This window comes from Rissa tridactyla, chromosome 22, assembly GCF_028500815.1.
Source record: "Rissa tridactyla isolate bRisTri1 chromosome 22, bRisTri1.patW.cur.20221130, whole genome shotgun sequence".
Classification (NCBI taxonomy): Eukaryota; Metazoa; Chordata; class Aves; order Charadriiformes; family Laridae; genus Rissa; species Rissa tridactyla.
The window spans coordinates 300,035-319,709 of NC_071487.1; the positions used below are offsets into that span (position 1 = coordinate 300,035).

The 19,675-nt window shown below is 48.6% G+C and overlaps 1 protein-coding gene across 4 annotated transcripts in view; it reads left to right on the forward strand.

The window, feature by feature from the left end:
* Window positions 1-19,675, forward strand: part of UHRF1 (ubiquitin like with PHD and ring finger domains 1) — a 33,899-nt gene that overhangs the window by 8,301 nt on the left and 5,923 nt on the right. Inside the window, exons 1-11 of one of the 4 annotated variants that reach the window (XM_054181852.1) lie at window positions 3,400-3,482; window positions 6,950-7,059; window positions 8,567-8,619; window positions 11,838-12,002; window positions 14,809-15,072; window positions 15,863-16,035; window positions 16,455-16,670; window positions 17,522-17,628; window positions 17,811-17,997; window positions 18,728-18,851; window positions 18,939-19,046. In XM_054181852.1, coding sequence (XP_054037827.1) covers window positions 8,581-8,619; window positions 11,838-12,002; window positions 14,809-15,072; window positions 15,863-16,035; window positions 16,455-16,670; window positions 17,522-17,628; window positions 17,811-17,997; window positions 18,728-18,851; window positions 18,939-19,046 — 1,383 coding nt within the window. In that variant the 5' untranslated portion in view covers window positions 3,400-3,482; window positions 6,950-7,059; window positions 8,567-8,580. Of the gene's footprint in view, window positions 1-3,399; window positions 3,483-6,949; window positions 7,060-8,566; window positions 8,620-10,856; window positions 10,966-11,837; window positions 12,003-14,808; window positions 15,073-15,862; window positions 16,036-16,454; window positions 16,671-17,521; window positions 17,629-17,810; window positions 17,998-18,727; window positions 18,852-18,938; window positions 19,047-19,675 lie in introns of those variants that run through there. The other 3 variants (XM_054181854.1, XM_054181853.1, XM_054181855.1) reach the window with 3 other exon arrangements.

Sequence of the window (19,675 nt, forward strand, 5' to 3'; positions counted from 1 at the left end):
AGCGGCACCAGAACTGCCGAGCTGCGATCCGTTCTCCCTGCCTCAGACTGTCACAGCCAGTGCAACACGCCAGCCTGGCAGAAGAGCAAGTCCTTTCTGCTGGGGTAAGCCCCTCCCTTGATTTCTGTCACTCTGACAATGACCAGCGTACATAAAACTGGTGCTTTAACCTGTCTAAGGTTTTTATTTTTCCCTGGGGAAAGCAGCTCTGCCCCATGGAGCTAGCCTGCTGTTACGTTGCCCTGCAGACAGAGAGGCAGGCTTGTTGTTCAGGAAGCTTTTCTCCCCTCCAGATGTGTTTTGCCTTGGGAAGACTGATTGAGCTATAGCTAGCGTGCCTGGTTCAATAGCTTAACTGGCAATTCCTTGATGACCACTTAGGAAAACAAAGCTAAATTTAGTGCTTTAGATATGAGCAGGGACGGCTACTCAGGGCAGAAGTATTAATTTGTGGTTAAAGCACTTATTTACATTCTTGTCGAGATTTGCCACTGATACCCCGGTTACCATAAATGCAGTCGGCAGAAGTGGGTCACAGGATGTCCGCTGCAGCAGGAATGGCACTGCCCACGAGGGAGTTGTTTGCAAACGCTCTGAGGGCAGAGTTGGTTTTAGGAGGAGGATCAGATGATTTTCAGCTTTGACCTTAGGACATTGGTTTCAGAATTGCTGGCAGAGGTGCCTATCTAACCTTTCTGGAAAGGCACCAGCATCAGGGATCCTCAGAGATTAAAGCCACTTTTGTAGTTGAAAGCAGGGTTTTCCCCACACACGTTTCCAATGGAAATTAAGCACCACAGCTGGTGGCCATTACTAGGTCAGTAACTCCTTGGACAGTGAATGTATAAGCTATCCAAGCTACTACAATTTGGAGATTTAGGAAACAGGGCGTGGCATTTAATTAAAGCAGCTTCTGGGCTTTCCAGTATTTTCAATTTACCAATTTTTCCATGAGGACAGGCCTCTTTGTTTCAGACAGAAGCTGTAACTTGCCAAGCAAGCAGCATGCTGCTTGCTCTTTAGCACACATTTTCATCTGCAAGTTTCAGCAGAACCAGCTTCAGTAATTGTCCTTCACAGCCATAGACAGTTTCAGGTAGTCACAACCACATTTAAGAACCCTTTTAGACTTCAGAAACACTAAGCTAGCTTGCCAAGTGCTACCTCCAGCAAGCCAGCAGAGCCGTGCATGGCTGCAGCCTCCCTCTGCAGAGACACGGTGCTCTTGGGCAAAAGAGAAGTTACCTTATCGCTCAAGCCGCCCCCTTCGTTAACACTATTATCATGCCCACACCAAATGATCATGTGAAATAGCTACAGGCAGGTCTGGCAGCACTGTCAACAGGAAGGGAATGCCCAAGTGATCCATCTACCTCCTGAGGCATGTACCGCTTCCCCCAGCATCAACACAAGTCAGCAGTGATGGCCAGAATGCACATCACATGCTGTCCCTGCATGGCTGGGAGGGAGAGCCACCTCCTGTGGACCCCCTCACACAGCTTTGATCTTCACCAGATAAGCAGAGAAGAGCTTTCAGACCCAAAGCTGCTCAAATACAGATCAGAGACCCATAGTGTTACCCAGAAGTCATCTTGGGGCTAGGAAGAAGCCTTTAGGGAAAGATCTGAACCCTTTCAGCTCTTCTCCAAGGCACAGCAGATGCAGCATGCCATCAGGTGACCTTCAGCCTCAAAAAGCCAAGGCACCCCCCACCCACAGATAGGTAAAAGCAGCAGAGACACAATACACAGCCCTGTGCTTTCCCAGGGAGCTGGAAAAGCCCAGTGGGCAGGGAACAGCTGGAGGAACACAGCCCCTCAGCAGGTACATTTTAACCTCAGTGCTCCCTGGGGCCTGGCGCCAAGGCCTCCAGGGATGGAGCCAGCTCCGAGCCCAGCTTCCACCCTCCATCCCTGGCAGGGCTGCAAAAAGCCACCAAGGTGAGGGGCTGCAGAGCCCCTGGGGGAGCAAGGGGCAGGCCCGGGGAGCCCCCCCCCAGCCCTAAGCCAAGCCACAAACCCCATAAACACCGTCCCCACCAGCCCTGCCTTACCTGTACCTCTGCTCCTCAGCACTGACAAGACAGGGAGTGCTGGGCCTTGCCCAGTTAAATACCCCACGGGCCCGATGAGCAGCTGCGGGAGCCAATCGGGGCGCTGCAGGAGCCGCCCTGGCCAATGGGGAGTGGACGGGGGTGGGAGGTGTGTGTGGGGCCAGGTGAGGGAGGCAGGTGAGGGGCCTGGGGGTCCCTCCAGGGACCCGATGGCTGTGGGGTGGGAGTGGACTGCTGCTTGTCCCCCCAGGAGGGACATACCTGCTGGGGTGTCTCAGAGGGCCCTGTTGGAGGGTGTCCATCCCTGAGCTCTTTGGATGTGGGGTGTGTTGCCCCCCAGCAGCTGTGGACAGGGATGCACCCCCTGCCGTGGCGGGTGCTGAGGGACACGGGCACTGGAAGTTGATGGGGATCGTCCCCGTGGTTGCGACATGGGCTCAGCCCGTCAGCCTGCAGGCACCGCTCCTATTCCCATGCCCTTGCATGCCCATTCAGCTAAATCCCTGAGCTGGACGATCCTGCTTGCCGCCACGTCGGCTCAAAGGCACTGCCTTGCTTCTGGGAGCCAAGAAAGGCCTGGCCAGAGACCGAGATGTTGCTGCAGACCCTGTAGCAAAGCCCTGCTCACGAAGATGTGTCTGTGCTGCTGGGGATGCAGATTCAAGCCTGGGCCTTGCCGCCATCCGCAGTAGGGAGGTGAAACACATCCTCGGTCTGGGTTTAGCCGTAGCACTGGAGCTGCTCGGAAGGAGGGTGCTGGGGCAGAAGTTCAGCCCCTGTTCCCCAGGTCAGGGGACCTTTGCCCCTGGTTGGCAAGTGTGGGGCCAGCCAGTGCCAGCAGGTAGCTCGTGCTTGGATTTTTACGAAGAGCAGCTCTGTCAGCAGCCAGTAGCATAGTTGGAAAGTCCTTGCATGGGTGGCGGGGCTCAGCACGCCAGCGCCTGCTCTTGGGCTGCTCCATGGCATTGCAGCTGTTGTCAGGAAGCCCCAGAGAAGCAAGATGTGGGGTCTGTGATGTGAAAACATCTCTCAGCTGTGATGTTTTCTTGGCAAATCTCTCCTACCCTGCAGCATGGGTGCTGTAACTACCCGTGGAGTAAGACGTGCTCTTCCGCTCTCACCCCTTGCCTGGCTACAGCAAATACGTGATGGTGAAACGTTCTGCTTCTCAAGTTTGCTGTGATTTTCAAGATAGGAGTTGCCTTTTATTTTTATACTTGCAGAGGGTGCAGCAATGCAGGACTCTGAGCCTGGCTGGGGGAGGTTTGGGTTTTTTAATAGCAATAACAAATAATGAAAATTTTAGTTAATGCTCTGCTTTTCCATTTGTGCCTTTTCATCTTCATACCTCAAAAACTGGTTTGAAACCATCAATTATACTTCCTGTTGTCTGTTTTCAAGATCAGTGGGGGAGGAAACTGAGGCACAGGTAAGAATTATCTGAAGTCTTCTAAAGCTATTAAACTGATTGAGTCACTTTGTTTTTGGCCAGTGAATGCAGGAGACTTGGGTTTTGTTTCTCTATTGCCCACAGTAAGCCACGAACGCAGTGGGAACAGGAGGTTGTTGATGTTTTTTTGAAAATGCGCTGTTAAGCTGACAAAAATTTAGAAAATTATCACTTCTCAGCTTTGAGGTTAGAAGGAATACCCCTCGTTACTTGAGTCAGAGTTATCATGGACTCATCGGCTGAAAAGACCTCTGGAGGTCAGGTAGTCCAACCTGCTGCTGGAGACAGGACTATTAGCAATGCTAGGACAGGTCAGCTGGGGGCTTTGTCTAGCTGATCTTGGAAAAACTCCCAGGGATGGAGGTCCCGCACAGCCTCTCTGGGTATTGGATGCAGTATTGCATTATGCTCCTAATGAAGAAGCAGTTCCCAAAGTCAACTCTGAACTTCCCCAGAAACAAATTGTGGCTTTTGTCTCTTGTTTTACAATGTGCGCTGCTGAGAAGGCTTTTTGCGCATTTGTCTGTGTGACATAAACTTCATATTCTAGCATCACCTGGCAACCTTTAATCTAACAAACTTGTGGTCCCTCCTTTGATCTTGTTCCCTTCGCAGAGTAAATTGCAATTTTGAAGTCTTCAGTGTCTTGTACTAAACCCGAAGCTGCTTAGCAGGTGTCACAAGGTGTCTTTTATAGGTTGTGATGTGCGTAGGGGAAAGAATGGATGTTCTTGTCTGTCCTCTGAAGATCTGATGAAATGTGGGAGGGGTTTGCAGGAACCAGGAATCGAGAAATTAGTCCTGTGTTTTTCTGAATGTTGGCCTGTATATAGACAGTGGCTGCCTCCTCAGGTGAAGTGTCAATGACACAAATTGTCAGTTAGTTGATGGGTGTGAAGTGCCTGAGTAGGCCAGTTGTGGCGGTGATGGTGAAAGTCTCATGAGGCAGGTTATATTTCATCACCCAAGTGGGTAAAACAGTTTTATCTGCACCATACACATCCATGTGGCTTGTAATGTGGCACTACGAATGTGAGCAGAAATGTCAAGTGCTTTGCCTGAGATAACATCGATAATTATAATTAATGAGACAATGTTTAGTATCTAAAGTGTCGCTTTAGATATAGGTCAAAATACCAATGCTTGAAGCTCCTGCTCGGTGGTGGACCTGCCTGCAATGTCAGAACACTGAAAAATTGGAGATAGCAATTTTAGAGCAAAGGTTTGCAGGATCATTTCTGTGATTCGTGTTACTGTATAAATGCCACATACTTAAAGCTGAGATAAAATCAGTTCTAAGAAGTTTGGTGGGCGTGGGAAGGGCGTAGGAGGAAGCAGAGAAACACGTTTGGGGAAGAGAAAGGGAGTCGTGTTGGCTGGAGTGAACCAGCCCTGTGGCACTGGGCAGCGCTTCCCACAAAAAGCAGCATCACATCGGTAACTGCAGCCTTTGTGCTAACGCTGCATCAAGACATGGGACAGGATCCTTCTGGTGATCCCCAGGCATAAACCCTGTCTCCTGTGCCTGTGGGCAGCCAGGAAACCCCGCTTCTGTGCGGCCTTGCTGCTACCTTACAGCTCTTGTTTCAGCTCCATCCTGGGGTCTGCATGCGGACCAGGCCTCTCCAGCTATGTGCTTCTCAGTTCTCCCAGTCCTGTTTGGGTTTCTGTTGAGCGGAAAACACGCCGGTATGTGGAGGATTTGGAGGATCAGGCCCTTATTTTGAGTCCCTGCTGTTCGGTGCAATTCCTTTTGCTGTGCTGCGGTGCGTCACAGCTCAACATTGTCTCTTTGGGGACCAGAGGCCACATGTGACACTGAAGTGCCCCATCTGCAAGTGTTCATCTACTGCAACGGAAATGATCTTGTTGATCTTCCATGGCATTTACTCCATTAGTAACCTGCCACGAAGCCCTGATTGCCTTCCCCGGGGCAGACACAGGCACGAGAAAAGATGATTCAAGGGTGAGGCATGCGTTGCTTTGATTTCTGTTCCTGACTTAAGTTGAGCAAAGCCCTTGGGCTTCCAGCAAACTGCTTGAGAAGCTCTGTACTGTTGAACTCAGGTGTTCCTCTTTTAGGAGCTGCAGCATGGTGTTGTCTGGAGCCCACTGAGGGGACAAGTCGGCTGTGGTCTTTGCCATTCATTGATGTGCAAGGTCCCCAGGATGTTTGCTGACAGGCCCATCTGTTTCCACTTCCTGGAGGTGCTTTCTCATATTCCTGTCTTCCTCTCCTCCACCATTTCCCCTTGCTGGGAGTGAGTGGTCCTTGGGTAGCAGTGGCAGAAATAGTTTTAGCAGGTCACATCAACTCAAAGCACTCTTTCCCCCTCATGCTCCAGGTTCCTGTCAGCTGCAGCAGTTGTTGGTGCTCCTCACAGCAGCCTGGTCCAAGGCCACAGTCTGAAGGAATGTTGGATGTCCTTGAGCTGGTCCTGCAGCACTGGGTGTCTGGATCCAGAGCAGAGTGATGGAGGCAGGGCCGTGGCAGAAGATCCTGTCCTATGCTACCCATCTGTTAGTCTCTTTCACCAGACTTTGCATTACAGTCTCCTAAGGACAAGGGCCTTCAGAGTGCTATGGCCTCCTGAAAACAATTCTCCAGTGAGATATCAAGAGTTTCAGCCCAGCTCTTGCCTCCCAGCAAACCTCCCTGGTCTCTCCAAGTCTTCAAAGCACTTTCCTGGTTCAGGGCATGCTGCAGCTCTCTGCTGCCCTCACCCTGCATCAGCAGAAACAGGACTTTGTCTCCTGTTGCCTGGCTGCCCATCTCACCTGAGGGTGTCGAGCCCCTGCTTTCCTCCCAGCAGCACCTACCCTAGCATAAGGGCAGGCGGCGGCAGCTCAGGCGGGTTCCTGCTCTGAGCCCTAGACAGCTTTGCCTTCACTGCAGGGAACAACCTGACGGGTTCTTGGCTGCTCTCCCACTCTTCCAGTTCACCTTTCTGCTGGTTTTCAGACCACAGGCTGTTTTCCTACACACCCGTTTGCTCCTCCCTCCGCTGCTGCACTCTTGCCTCGTACCTTTAGGTAGAGGTGGCATGAGTTAACATAATACTGGTTGGTTTTGATAGATGAGGGGGTGGATGTCATCTGAGCCTGCTAAGTGTCTCCTCTCTATCTCAGGGCATTGCTGAGGCCCTTACTCTTGCTTCTCCAGTAATCAGAAACACAGGCTCTCTTTACATTACTCCCCAGTCTTAGGGTTTGGCTAGCTTGACCCCAATTATTTTGGAAATTGTAGAAATGTTAAGGAGGGCAGCATTTGTCCTGGGCTCCAGCATCATCTCTTTCATTTTGGTCTTCCAAGAAGTGGTGAAGGTCTCATTTAGGACAACTGAGTGCAAAATAAATAACGTGTTTTAAATGTCTTTGCTTAACCTGTTGTTGATATCTATAATGCAGACAGTGGTTTCACCAAGGGCAAATATATTTTTCCCTAGGGAAATCTGAAGAATCACAGAGCCTCTCTGCTGAAGCAACAGAAACTGCTCCTTGTTCAGCTTCCATCACCAAAGAACCTTTGCATGGAGGGAGTGGAAAACGAAACCTGGTGAGTTCCTGTTGCTGGATGCAGTGTGACTCTGCATCAACCCACTGCACGTGGAAACGTGAACACACCCGCTGAGCCTGCTGGACGTTACGTGTGGGCCCTGCTGCTTAGCGTAGGGAAAAGTCTCTTACTGCGTTGAATCGTCCTGCTTCAGGGAGTCTCAGAGCCCTTCTTGCAGCTCAGGGGTTAAGCCGTACAATGCATCATGTGCTAGAAAAGAAACATAGTGCAAACCCCAGGACAGAGATGGCAGAATTTAGCTAAGGTGTCACTTGAACACTAAGAGGAAGAAGGCTCAGCAAAGTGATGGAAGTTTGTGGATGTTGAGTAGTATAAAATGAAGGCTCTGAGTGAGAACATGAGAACGCTTGTGTCCCCAGCTCAGATAGTTTTGCTTTGGGACCCATGTTTTCCTGCGCTGGTTTCCACATCTGAGCATTGATTTCCAAGCACCACAAAACCCAAACTATTTTTCTTAGAAAAGGTGGAAGAGAGAATTAAGTTATTTGCACATCAGACAATGATTTTTTACAAGAACATTCAAGTTTTAGTGATGGGCAAGCCATTGAATAGCTACCTGGGGTAGCAAAGGGTCTGTTCTTGGCATTTTTTCCACCTACGTCAGGTAGAATAATGTATTTCCCTTACCTGGTCTTGCATGTGTCCTTCATGATTCACAAGGGATAGTCTCTATAGCTTGTATAGCTGCCTCTCTACAGCTTCTCTATATCTGGGACCATTTCAGAGCCACAGCAAGTCCCTCGGGCAAAGCAAATGTGGCCTCTTTAGCTGATGAGTGTGGAGGGGAGCCAGGGAGGTTAGCTGAAGAAGTTAAAGGTGCCCATTCCTGAACCCAGCTGGCCTCCTGCAAGCAAAGCAACTTGCCATTGCCACAAGCCTTTTAAAGATTTGGGGGTTTTGTACCTCTTGTGATGCTTCTTGTGGTTTTATGGGACCAGCCCCCCCTGCCATTTTTCCCAGAAAGTGCTGTGAAGGCATTGTAAGGGATGGACTATGAAGGGCTGTAACGGGGAGACCGTGCTGCTTACCCAAGGGTAAATTTGGGCCCCTTGAATGAATAAGACTGGCTATCAATTCTTCTTCGTCCATGACTTGTTTTAATGATGTTTATCAGCTGGCGGTTCTTGTGGGCATGCCTGGACTTTTGTTTCTCCTAAAACTTTGTGCCAAAACTTGACTTTGAACAGTATTTCCACGGACTGGGAGACTGTTAGAATTTTGTCTTGCTAACTGCATCTTTTTGCAAATGAATTCAAGAATGTTTAAGTCTTTATAAACTGAACTGGATATCCCCGCTGGCGGGAGAACCGAGATATTGTTTCCTCACAGCATGGGGTATCTACCAGATGGCAGAACAGTGTTTTCAATCAGAATTGTAACTCCAAAGAAAAGAAATGCCTCAAACAATCTGAAAGGGAGGAAACTAAACCCCACCAGCCTTGTAGATAACTGCAATAAAACCAATTCATGTTCTTTTTTCTGACAGTCTATGGAAACCTGATGCTCCCAGGGCTTTATCTCACTGGCAACAAGTTCTCTGTAAGTTACGCTGTCAATGTTCTTGTTTTAATAGAAGAGAGGACCTTAAAAGGAGAGCAGTTATGATTTAACCTCTAATGAAACCAGCGTTCTGCTACTAGAATGACCTAGAATTGAGCCTTATTTTAAGTGATTTGTAGACCCAACTGAACAGTGTGTAGGACGCAGCACAGTTTTTGCAGTATGCGGATTCACTGAATGAGTAAAAGTTTCTCTCGAAAGTGGGCTGCTTGTCTTGACTCTGATGGTTCCAGGGGTGCCACCAGTCATACGCAGCAACTGGCTGCACCTTTTCCTTGAAGAGTCGGTGTCTTACAGTAAGGCTGCGTTCCCTCTGCTGGGATGGGGAGTGCCGAGGGCAAAAGGACGTGTGTGTATTACACACCAGGATACAAGTATATCTAGCTCTTAAGTGGGGGTGAGACGGGACCCTAATAGGGTATATGGTAGGGTGAAATGCAGGCAATAAGATGCTATCAGAAACATATTTAGAATCCGAGTGCGTGTGACGTGAATAGCCAACCGATCAAATATACAATCCTTGTACATGGGGTAATGGGACACAGAGTACTCAAGGAAAGAAGGGACAGGTCTGTGTCTCAAAGTGGCTTTTTTGAGCTTCTTATGGCACTTCAATAGAGAAGCAACGCTGAAAAAATGTCTGAAAGAGGGTGGTGAAAGACTGTTGTAAACTGTCTGGCATCTGGAAGTCATGAGGGACGTGGGTTCTCCGCTCCTCCGGAGATGGGACTTATGTGGATGACAGAATATGGATCCACTGTTAAGCAATGCTAATTTGAACTTCAGGCTCAGAGATCCAAACCCGGGATGCTTTAGACGCGTGACCTGTCCTTACACAGGTTAAAACGCTTTTTCCAGCGCTCAGCCTTTCCCCTGCTCCCTGCCAGGTCAGTGATGCCTGGTAAAACTCTTTAAGTTTTAACTCTTTTAACCAACAACCTCTTGGGCTGTGGGAAGGGCTTGCTGCTGTGGTAGGTCAAGGTTAAAACTCTGGTGCATCTACAGAGGGAAAAAATAACTTTCTGGCAAAGCAAAGCCCTCAGATCTGAGAGGAAATGGAGCCTGACTGCTGCAGGTCGCAGGTCAGATGCAAGGCTTTTGTGCGTTGACACATGTCTAACCTTTGGTACTAACCTAATCTGGGCCAGCGACTTTCAACCTGCGGCTGGTGGCTTAACTGTGGGATCCCGACGGATCCTACCGGAGGAGGGGAGTAAGGCAGAGGCGTAGGCGGCTTTAGGAGGGTTTTACGTGCTGTTCTGTACAGCAGTGTGCACATTGGGTGGATCGGGGGGGTGCTATATCCCTCTGACTTTGTATTTTTTAACGTGAGAGGTTGGCTCTGTGGGCGCAGGGGGTATAACATGGGAATCGCTGGTTTGCATGTATCTTCGGCACGCCTCGTGCTCTCTTTGTCCGCAGAGGCAGGAGAGCGGCTCCGCGGGGCCTCGGCACGCTGCAGTGTCGCTGGAGCTATTCCGGCAGCGCCCGACCCGCCGCCATTCCTGCCTTCCCGGGGTCTCTCCCCCCCAACCGCTGATTTTCAGGCTTTTGTCCGTCTTTTGAGGCCGATTCTTCTCCAAAAGCTCTTGGTAATCCCCTGCTTACAGTTTACTCCATCCGATGGGCATCTTAAGCAAACTTTATCGTTTTTTATTTCCTCGTAGTGTTAGTAGTTTGGGGGAAAAAACATCCTTCCGGACCAGACCTTTTGTCAGCTCTTGCAGACGCGCGTGGCCCTGCCATGTCACCCAGGCCACGTTTTCAGGAGTGGGGCCCTACACAAACCCCAGGAGCCACCGGGAGCTAACGGCCTGGGGAGTTAGAGGCCTTTTGCGGATTATTCCGATTATTCGGATTATTCACATCCCAGCAGGGCCCAGAGCACCCTGGAGCTCCCGGGACCCCTCGGGTGAGGGGGTGCCTTGGGAGGGGGAGTCACTGGGGTCTCCCCTCCCGACAGCTGCTGGCCGGGCTCTCGGTGGCCCGGTTTTTAAGAACAATAACCGGCACCGTGGCTGGCGGCCCTGGAGGGCCAGGGGCTTTCCCGGCGGCGGAGCGGGGGGCGCCAGGCCGGGGATCCCCGGTGCCGCCCCCGGGGATCGCCGGTTCCGGCGGGTCCCGTCCGCGTCCCCCCCCGTTCCATCCCCGGTCCCGGGAGGCGGTGGCGGCCCCGCCCCGCCCGCTGGTTCCCGCCAGCGGCGGCCAATGGGCGGGCGCCCGCCGCGCACGGGGCTTTTCCGCGCCAAACTCCAAAGCCCGGGGAGAGCGCGGGCGGCGGCCGCGGGGCGCAGCGCGGCACCGGCCTCCAGCACCGCCACGCCGGTGAGTCCCGCCGGGCCGCCCCCCCGGCCCCATCCTGCCGCGGGGCGGGGAGCGGCCGCCGGCACCGGGAGGGGGAGGATGGCGGGGGGGGTGTTCCCCCCTGGGTCCGCGCTGGGGGCGGCCCGGTGACAGCTGCCGGGGCCCGGTGCGCGGGGCCGCTGCTCCCCGCCACCCCTGCGCCGGGGCTGGTCTCCCCGGGGGGTGAGCGGGACGCGTCGCTCGGGGACTGCGGCAGCGGGACCGACCCCCCCCGGCCCCCGAAACGGGAACGGCGGGTGTGACCGGGAGGGGCGGTGGCGGTGACCGGCGGTGGCGGGGCGCGGACTGGCGACGCCCCGCTTGGCTTTCGGGGCTGGTGCGGACGGGGCCGGGGGCGGCGGGGGCCGGTGAGACCCCCCGGTTTTTCCGGGGTTGGGACGAAAGCGATCCCCCACCGGGGTGAGTTGTGGGGCTGCGGCCCCGGCGGGGGCTGTCCCTGTGCCCACCCCGTCCCCCGCGGGGAGCTCCCGGTGGTTACGGGCCCTTTAAGACCGCCCGTTACCCCCCGCCCTCATTTGCATGATCTCGCGAGACCTGGGCCCGCGGGGGGGAGCGTTTCAATTGTGGCGCGAGATACAGTTGGCGCGCGAGGCGGCGGGGGGGGAGCACATCCAAAGCCGTTAGGCGCGGCGTGGGAGGGGCGGGGCTAAACCCTTCCCAGTAACCAATCGGTGCCGGAACCGGCCGGATTGTCGACCAATGGTAGAGGGCGGGCGGGACCGGCCGGCTGGCTGGCGGGCCGGGCCGGCGCGGTAGGTTGAGCGGTCTCATTGATACGGTACCGGACGCGGCGGTTTAACACCGGTCCGTTCTCTTTTACCCGGTGCCAACAGGAAACCGGCGCCATGTGGATCCAGGTACGCACCATGGACGGGAAGGAGACCCACCGCGTGGATTCGCTCTCCAAACTCACCAAGGTGGAAGGGCTGCGGCTACGGATACACGAGGTTTTCGGTATCGAGCCTCACCGGCAACGGCTCTTCTACCGCGGCAAGCAGGTACCGGGGCGGCGGGGGGAGGTTTGACAGCCACAACCCCCCAGCAACAGGGTGAGCGGGGGCGGGCGGGGGGTCCGCAGCCGCGGAAGCGGCTGCGGCCGCCCCCGCCCGCCCCAAACCCTGTCCCCCGCTAGCTGAGGAGGGATATCTTAATTTATTTTTGCCTTTAATTGCCTAAAAATGGGATGTTTTGCTGCCATCTAGTGACTCCCGGGCTCCCTTCCGCGCCGCCCGAGCGGTGGGTCTGCGAGGAGAATAGTCAGTAAGGCAGTGGGCTGGGTTTTTTTTTAAACTTAATTTTATTTTTCCTTCTTGTTTCTCATCTAGTGCGTTGCTTTTCTGTCTTGACACCGCCTTTGCGAAGTCTCTGAAAATACGGCGGGTTTGTGGGATTAAAAGTTTTTGAACTTTGCAAGTCTTAGTGCTCTGAAAGCCTTAGAGATCTTGTTTCCCATTTGTCTTTGGAATTTGTGATAGGAGCTCGTGACTTTTAAGTTATTCTGCTGTTATATCAAAATATCAGGTTCAGAACTCGCTGTGAAATCTCGAGTGGCTCAGAAGTGTGTTATATCCTCGACAGTATGTTTACTATCGCGGTTGCACGACAACTGTTTCCTTCCACATGTGTTAATAATGTATCTAAATTACTATTAAAGACAACTGAAACGGTTTTCAAATACTTTTTCCGTATCCTGCATGGTACCGCACTCTAAACCTTTGCCCTAAAGAAATTTCTGAACCGGTGGTTGGTTGTTCAAAGAAATTAATTTCAGAAATAGCGGGGTACTTCAGTCTGCAATTGAAACACTGTGAGGTGGGTGGAGTCAAACAACTTCTTGTTGCTTTTTTCCCCTCCGTTTTGGGTTGATTAGAGCAGCTGTAGGTTATAATTTGCAGGTGTGACTGCGGGATATGGACATACACCTCTGCTAGCTCTAATCTAAGGAGCTCGGATACCAGTGGTAGTAAAAAAAAGAGGCTCGTAGGGATCCGGAGCATCTCTGGAGGGCTGGTATCGCCTCCTTCCTCTTGCGTTAGGGAAGATTCGGGTGCAGTAATTGCCCTTTTGTGGTTGTAGATAAAAGTGATAAGGGAAGATTAGTCTAGGGCACATACCAGCTGTCAGCCCGTCTTACACTGAAGCCTGTGCAGATAACTAAGGTTAAACAGATTTTCATAAGGGTAACTCTTTTCAATAGGGATGCACTTGCCTTGCAAAGAGAATTCCTCTTTCTGTAGTTCCAGTAGTTGTTGGTTCAGGTGTGGTTTTAGACAGAAACATTTACCCAGTGTGCTCTGACCTCCCTTAGTCACCGTTCCCGTGCTGCGCTTTGTCTGGCTCTTTGACTTATCAGAAACGTTCAAATTCGTATCAGGTAAAATTTTAAAATGATGTATGGAAAATAGTCGTTAATTAAAAAAGTTTTTAATTAAAAAACCTGCCTCCTTTGTTGGAGGCATATATGCAGAACTGGCACCTCTTTCAGAGCCCTTTGAGCTCCCGTGGTTTTGTGTCCTGTGTGTGTTCTCTGCTTTTCCATTCCTGCTCGCACCTGTGTCGCCCGTGCTCCGTGGTGATAACGCTGCTGATAGTGGTGCCATGTTTATGATGTTGTCCTTTTGTTAAGAAGAAACGATTGATCTCTCATTTGTTCTTGTGCATCTCGATGAGTTTTCATCTCTAAAGCAGAAAAAGTCCAGATCACTTCCTGTACAGTCAGATTTCCAGGGATTGTTCCATAGCCATTTTATGCCATAAATCAGAATTGAATTATCATAGTGATTCCTGTGAAGTGTAAATTTTTGTGGTTTTGCTCTGTTTCCCCCGATAGAGAACAAAGCTCTGGGGATTGCTTTTTCTGGTGGTTTGGGCTGGAAGGGGACGATCATTTCCTGTATAATTTCTTAGTCAGACCTTAAATATGTGGTGAAGCTTGTCTAAACTTCTGACTGCGCTGTGGGCTTGAGTATTACATTTTAACTCTAAAATGCTTGTGCTCCTTGGAGTTCTTGAAAGATGCCGAGACACCTATTTGGTCCTCTCTAGTTCTCTTGACTTTTTGCAGGGGTAGGATCTTGATTTGACTACATGCCGTGCCAGACTTGCAGAATAAACTCTTAAAATTAGAGAGGGTGTGAAAATAGGGCACGCCTGGCTAGGCTAAAAAGTGATTGGGTAGTTTCAAGTTGAATTGAATCTTTTTTTGATTTTACTTGCAATGGAAAAATTGTGGGCTTGCCCAGAGAAAAGTAGGTGATTAACTCTTTGGCTTCTACTTAATGCCACGTTTGACAGAGCGATGTTGTAACAATAATCTGGAAGATGCGTAATTACAATACAAAGACCCGTCTGCATTGATGTTCGTGTTACGGGATGTGTCTGAATTAAGGAAGAAGAGAGTTTGTAGGTAAAGTGGGATTATCTTTAAAACCTGATAGGAATTTAGGGGATCTTTAGTTCTTGAAGTCCTCCTTCCCAGAATCGATACTTTTAGGGAATGTGCTGCAAACCTTTTCAAATCTGGAACTCTGTGACTTATTCTGGGTAGCAAGTCTACCGCAGCCTGGAAGCCTTGGTTTTCTAGCTTGTAGAGTTTGTTGAAAAAAGAACATTTTAAATAGTAAGAATAACAATCTATAAGTAACTGTGATGCTGAAGAGCTGCCAAGTTCCTTGATTGTTAATGGTTTTCAAGCAACGTGGTCTTTCCTGGTGCATAGAGACAGTTACAGCCTGATGGGTGGTTTTGCGTTGGTGAACCTCTGTGGAATGAAATGACCAGATTATTTTGGTGCTTTCCCTGTAGATGGAAGATGGTCACTCCCTTTTTGATTACAGCGTCGGACTGAACGATATTGTTCAACTCTTGGTGAGACAAAGCCCAGCGGTGCTTCCTGCTGTGAGTAAGGAAAAGGATTCTGAACTCTCCGACACAGACTCTGGCTGTGGCTCTGGCCAAAGTGAATCCGACAAAAGCTCCCACAATGGAGAAGGTGCCATGGAGCTGGAGGGACAGCCCAGCACAGCGGCGCAGCCCGACTGGACTGACCCGGGATTTGGCCTCTATAAGGTGAGTCATTAAAAAACTAACATTGCTTAAAGCTGCACTTTGGGAGGGGAGTTGTTTCTCTGTAGTTGAGACTTTCTGAAAATCTTTCATGTCCCAATTCTGTGGGTGCTTTCTTTTTTTTTTTTTTTTTTTTTTTCCCTTAAGCCCTCCAAGAACAAACAAAAAAAAATACCAACCAACCCACAAACCAATTGAATGTAACATGTTGTAGGTCAAAATATTTTATTTTTCATTTTATCCTTTTGACTAAAACTACAATACATTAATTGATTTAAAAAAAAACAAACCAAAAAACAAACATTCAGAGTGCCTGTTTTGATTTAAAAAAATTTCCCAATATTTTTCCTTGGAGTCACTGCATTTGTCAAAGCTGAAACTTTTTTGAATGAACAAAAGAAAATCTCAACCAGCTGTTCAGAATCGTTTTACTTGTCTGTTTCAATGGATTTTATTACAGATCTAGTCATGCCTTTGCCAGGCTATGAGCAAGACAGTCCTGAAGGTCTGTTGTAGACCAACTAATAACGGTTTGTACTAACAAGACACGTTAAACCATGTTTGTACACGTGTCAGTGTAGAATGTATTTTTAGCCTTGGAGGTTCAGCCTGAGAAGACTGTAGAGTGCACAATGGGATCAGGAAGGCAAAGGAAATCTTAATTTTTAAATAATCTGTTAAATATCTTGATAACGGTGAAGTTCTTCAGATGGTTAAATCTTCAAGTAGGCTTGGAAATTAATGCTAAATTTGAAAATCCATTTTAGTGAGCTGTATGCTTTGCTTTGTGCAGATCAATGACTTGGTCGATGCTCGAGATATGAATATGGGAGCGTGGTTTGAAGCCCAGGTTGTAAATGTAACCAGAAAAAAACCTACAAATGAATCAGCTGACAATTGCACAGACCCCGATCAGCCAACAACCATTCCTGAAGAAGATGTAATATACCACGTGAAATACGAAGAGTGAGTTTTGTTACCTTCTTGGCTAATAAAATCATTTGGATCATGATGTTGATGGGAAGTTTTATTGTTGAGATCCACAAGGTAAAACAGAACTGGGCCGACTCGGTAATTACATTATTGACCCCTATTAACTGTAAGTTGGTTTTACAGTTGGAATTCCAACTGGAATTCCAGTGGGCTGGAATGATGGTTTTTAGAAATATGAAATGCCATTATCCAAGTTTTAAATGGGATACAATAGTAGGAAAATTAGACCGCCCGATTCTGTCTGTGTGGGAGAAGGGGATTTTATTCTCGTGCGTTGTGTGGCATCAGTTCTTTAATAGACCTGTCTGGATAAAATCTGTCACTTACAACAACTTGTGATGTTGAATCTGCGTTTTCTTCTCTGTCCCTCTGTGCCTCCCTTCTACTTCAAGTTATCCAGAGAATGGAGTTGTAGAATTGAGTTCGAATGATGTACGGGCTCGTGCACGGACTATTTTGAAGTGGCACCAGCTAGAGGTAGGGCAGGTGGTGATGGTCAACTATAATCCCGATGAACCAAAAGAGAGAGGTTTTTGGTACGATGCGGAGATTCTGCAAAAAAGGGAGACGAAAATGATCAAGGAGATAAATGCAAAGATATTACTTGGGTAAGCAAATTCATAACATGGAATAAATTGAGTTCCCCAACTCTGTTTAAGCTTTCATGAGGTCTGTGTGACTCTGCTGAAAAAACTGATGCAAGAAAAATGATGCGAGGGCAGTGCTGGGGAGAGAAGCTGGGCTGAGCTTCTTGGGCGATTGACTTCCTACCCCACTTCTGATGAACTTCCACTGGAGGAACTGGACTTTAAGGAACCAGAGGGCATGCTGCTCTGTGGGTTCATATAATGCTGGGAGGATGTGAAGCCCCATACACGCTAAGAGGCAAAGAAATGTCTACGCTGTTAACTATCCGTCATGGTTTAGCAAAAACTTCAGTGTAATATTTTGTGCTAGATATGATAATGTAGGCTGAACCCTCGCTTTATATCCAGTTCTCTCCTAAAGGAGAAAATGAACCTACATCTAAGGGACTCTCAGCTTCAGGAAAAAGAAAATATTTTTTTTTTTTTTAGAAAGTTTCAGGTAAGCTTCACAGGGTTGCCAGAATATTCCCCTCTTTCCTCTCACCACAACGATTCTGGCTTGTTAACTATAAAATATGAGAAGTGTTAGTCTGAAAGAGGGAGAACAGTTACTAATGATAAACTGAATGCTACAAGTGCTTGGATTCTCATTGAGTCAAGAGAGGGTATGCTTTAATTGCATGAAAATGATTTGATTTGTGGCGACGCTGTCATGCCACTGTCCTAGATGATGTGATGCTGTAGCAGGTTTCTTGTGATCCAGGACTAATACCAGAGCAGTCTGCATTGCTGGCGTATATGCACAGCTCTGAATTCACGCTGTGGGATACTTTCAAAGTCTGATCTTGACTTTTATGAACTTCTCCTTATAGGGATGCCGGTGATTCCTTGAATGACTGCAGAATTACATTAGTGGATGAAATCTATAAAATTGAAGAACCAGGCACCGCTTCTCCAATTAGTGCTGGTCCATTAAAGCGTGAGTCTGTTGCGTAGTTCTTGCGTGTCTCATTCTTACCTTGTGATATTCTGATAATTGTCTTTGTGAGGATCAAGGGTCTGAGTTCAAGACGTTTATAGTTGTGACTCCTTTGACCATTTCCAGCCTATCTTGGCACTTTCTGGAGTCTGAAGTAGACTGTGGTTTCCGTTGGCTAACAGGACAAAATGGACCTGTGTGTAAAGCTTGTAAGGACAACCCCAACAAGACCTGCAGAATCTGCGCTTGCCATATCTGTGGGGGTAAACAAGATCCAGATAAACAGCTGATGTGTGACGAGTGCGATATGGCTTTCCACATCTACTGCCTCAACCCTCCCCTTAGCAGTATTCCAGATGATGAGGACTGGTAAGTTCTAAGTATGTGTGTGAGGAATCGCAATTACCACCTAATTAGGAGCGCTAAGTGAGGTCTAGGGCTTCATGCTGCCCTTAGCTGGCAACACTGTGACCGTACGAGGTGAAGAGATGTCTCTGTGGTTTTTAGGGTGGGTTTTTTTTTTTTGGTAGGACTTCATAGCTTTTCTTGAGCATCAGTTTAGTGAGAGTTATGTTTTTAAGCCAGTGGCTTTCAAACTTCTTTTCCTCGTTTTGGGATCTCTATGCCTGTTCAAAGAGAAGTGCAGCCACCTATAAACCAACTGCAAACCTGGTGACAGGAGGCTTAACTTGGGGAATGGTTTTTGTAGGTTCCTTATAGGCAGTCCACAGGCCCCGTCACCATATTAGGCTGGTGATATGTACTGTTTTATATGTGAAATACATATGGTGAGAGATATAGATAGGGAAATGTATCTATATACATATAAGTAGTGAAATATACTGTTTTATTCCTTGTGTCCTACTTCATCATTTTATACAATGTTTTTATGATACAGCTGTTTTCCTGACACATCTGCAATGGGTTAGAAGATTGTGTAAGGACATTGGCTAATGCAGGTCGAATTCCAGCATGGAGAGTTGTTTCATGTCCTGTTTAGTTTCACACGGGGAAATCGTAACAATATAACTCCATATGTTTTGAGGAAATTCCCTTTTAGTTTAAGGCTTTGCTACTAGTTAATTTTAATTGATTTTAGGTATTGCCCTGAATGTCGAAATGATGCAAGTGAGGTGGTTTTAGCAGGAGAGAAATTAAAAGAAAGTAAAAAGAAACAAAAGATGGCATCTGCTAATTCATCCTCGCGGAGAGACTGGGGCAAGGTCAGTTCAAAAGCTATTTTATTTTGAAGAATAGTCTGTGTTACTTCCTTGTAATTCTTGGCTGATCGGTCTTGCTCTATGAAACAGGGTATGGCATGTGTTGGTCGCACAAAGGAATGTACCATTGTCCCCTCGAACCACTATGGACCAATTCCTGGGATTCCGGTCGGCACCATGTGGAAGTTCCGAGTTCAGGTATGAAGCTGAATCCTGGCCTGAGCCCCTCTAGGGAAAAATGGGAATGATCCAGCTCTTCCACGGCACCTGAAACAGTTAATCTTGGAGTGTATGTCACTGGACGTGTAAGTGCAGAAAGGAAAGAATTCTGGCTTTGTCTAGGTCAAGTGTTCCATAACTAATGCCGCATTGTCCAGGCATTTCAAGTGGTTTTTTTCTTTAGTCCTTTTCTCGGTGATTCGAAACCCCCAAACCAATGTGTTTGTTTCCAGTAGTTTGTCCTGGAGGTGTGTGGTATCTCCTTCTTGTTCTGCTGGTAAGGGTCTCTGTCAGGTACCTAGATATATTAAACAGGTTTTCTCATCCTGTACGAAAGTTGGGGAAGAAAAAGCCCTGCGCTATCCGTATCTTGTTTTCAAGTGTTAGATGCAGGCTGCTATTGCAAGCCTTTCAAAACCTATCCCCTTATACAAGCATTTAATATCTACGTCACTCTAAAATTCCCGGAGCTTTTAATAAGCAATCTCAGTGAGAAAGATCCAAATTTCTAAATTAACATCACGAAAAAAATATCCATGCATTCAATTTACTGAAATATTCAGTGGCTTATTTTTTTTTAAAGTATTTTTTCTTTCCTCTGCCTGAGG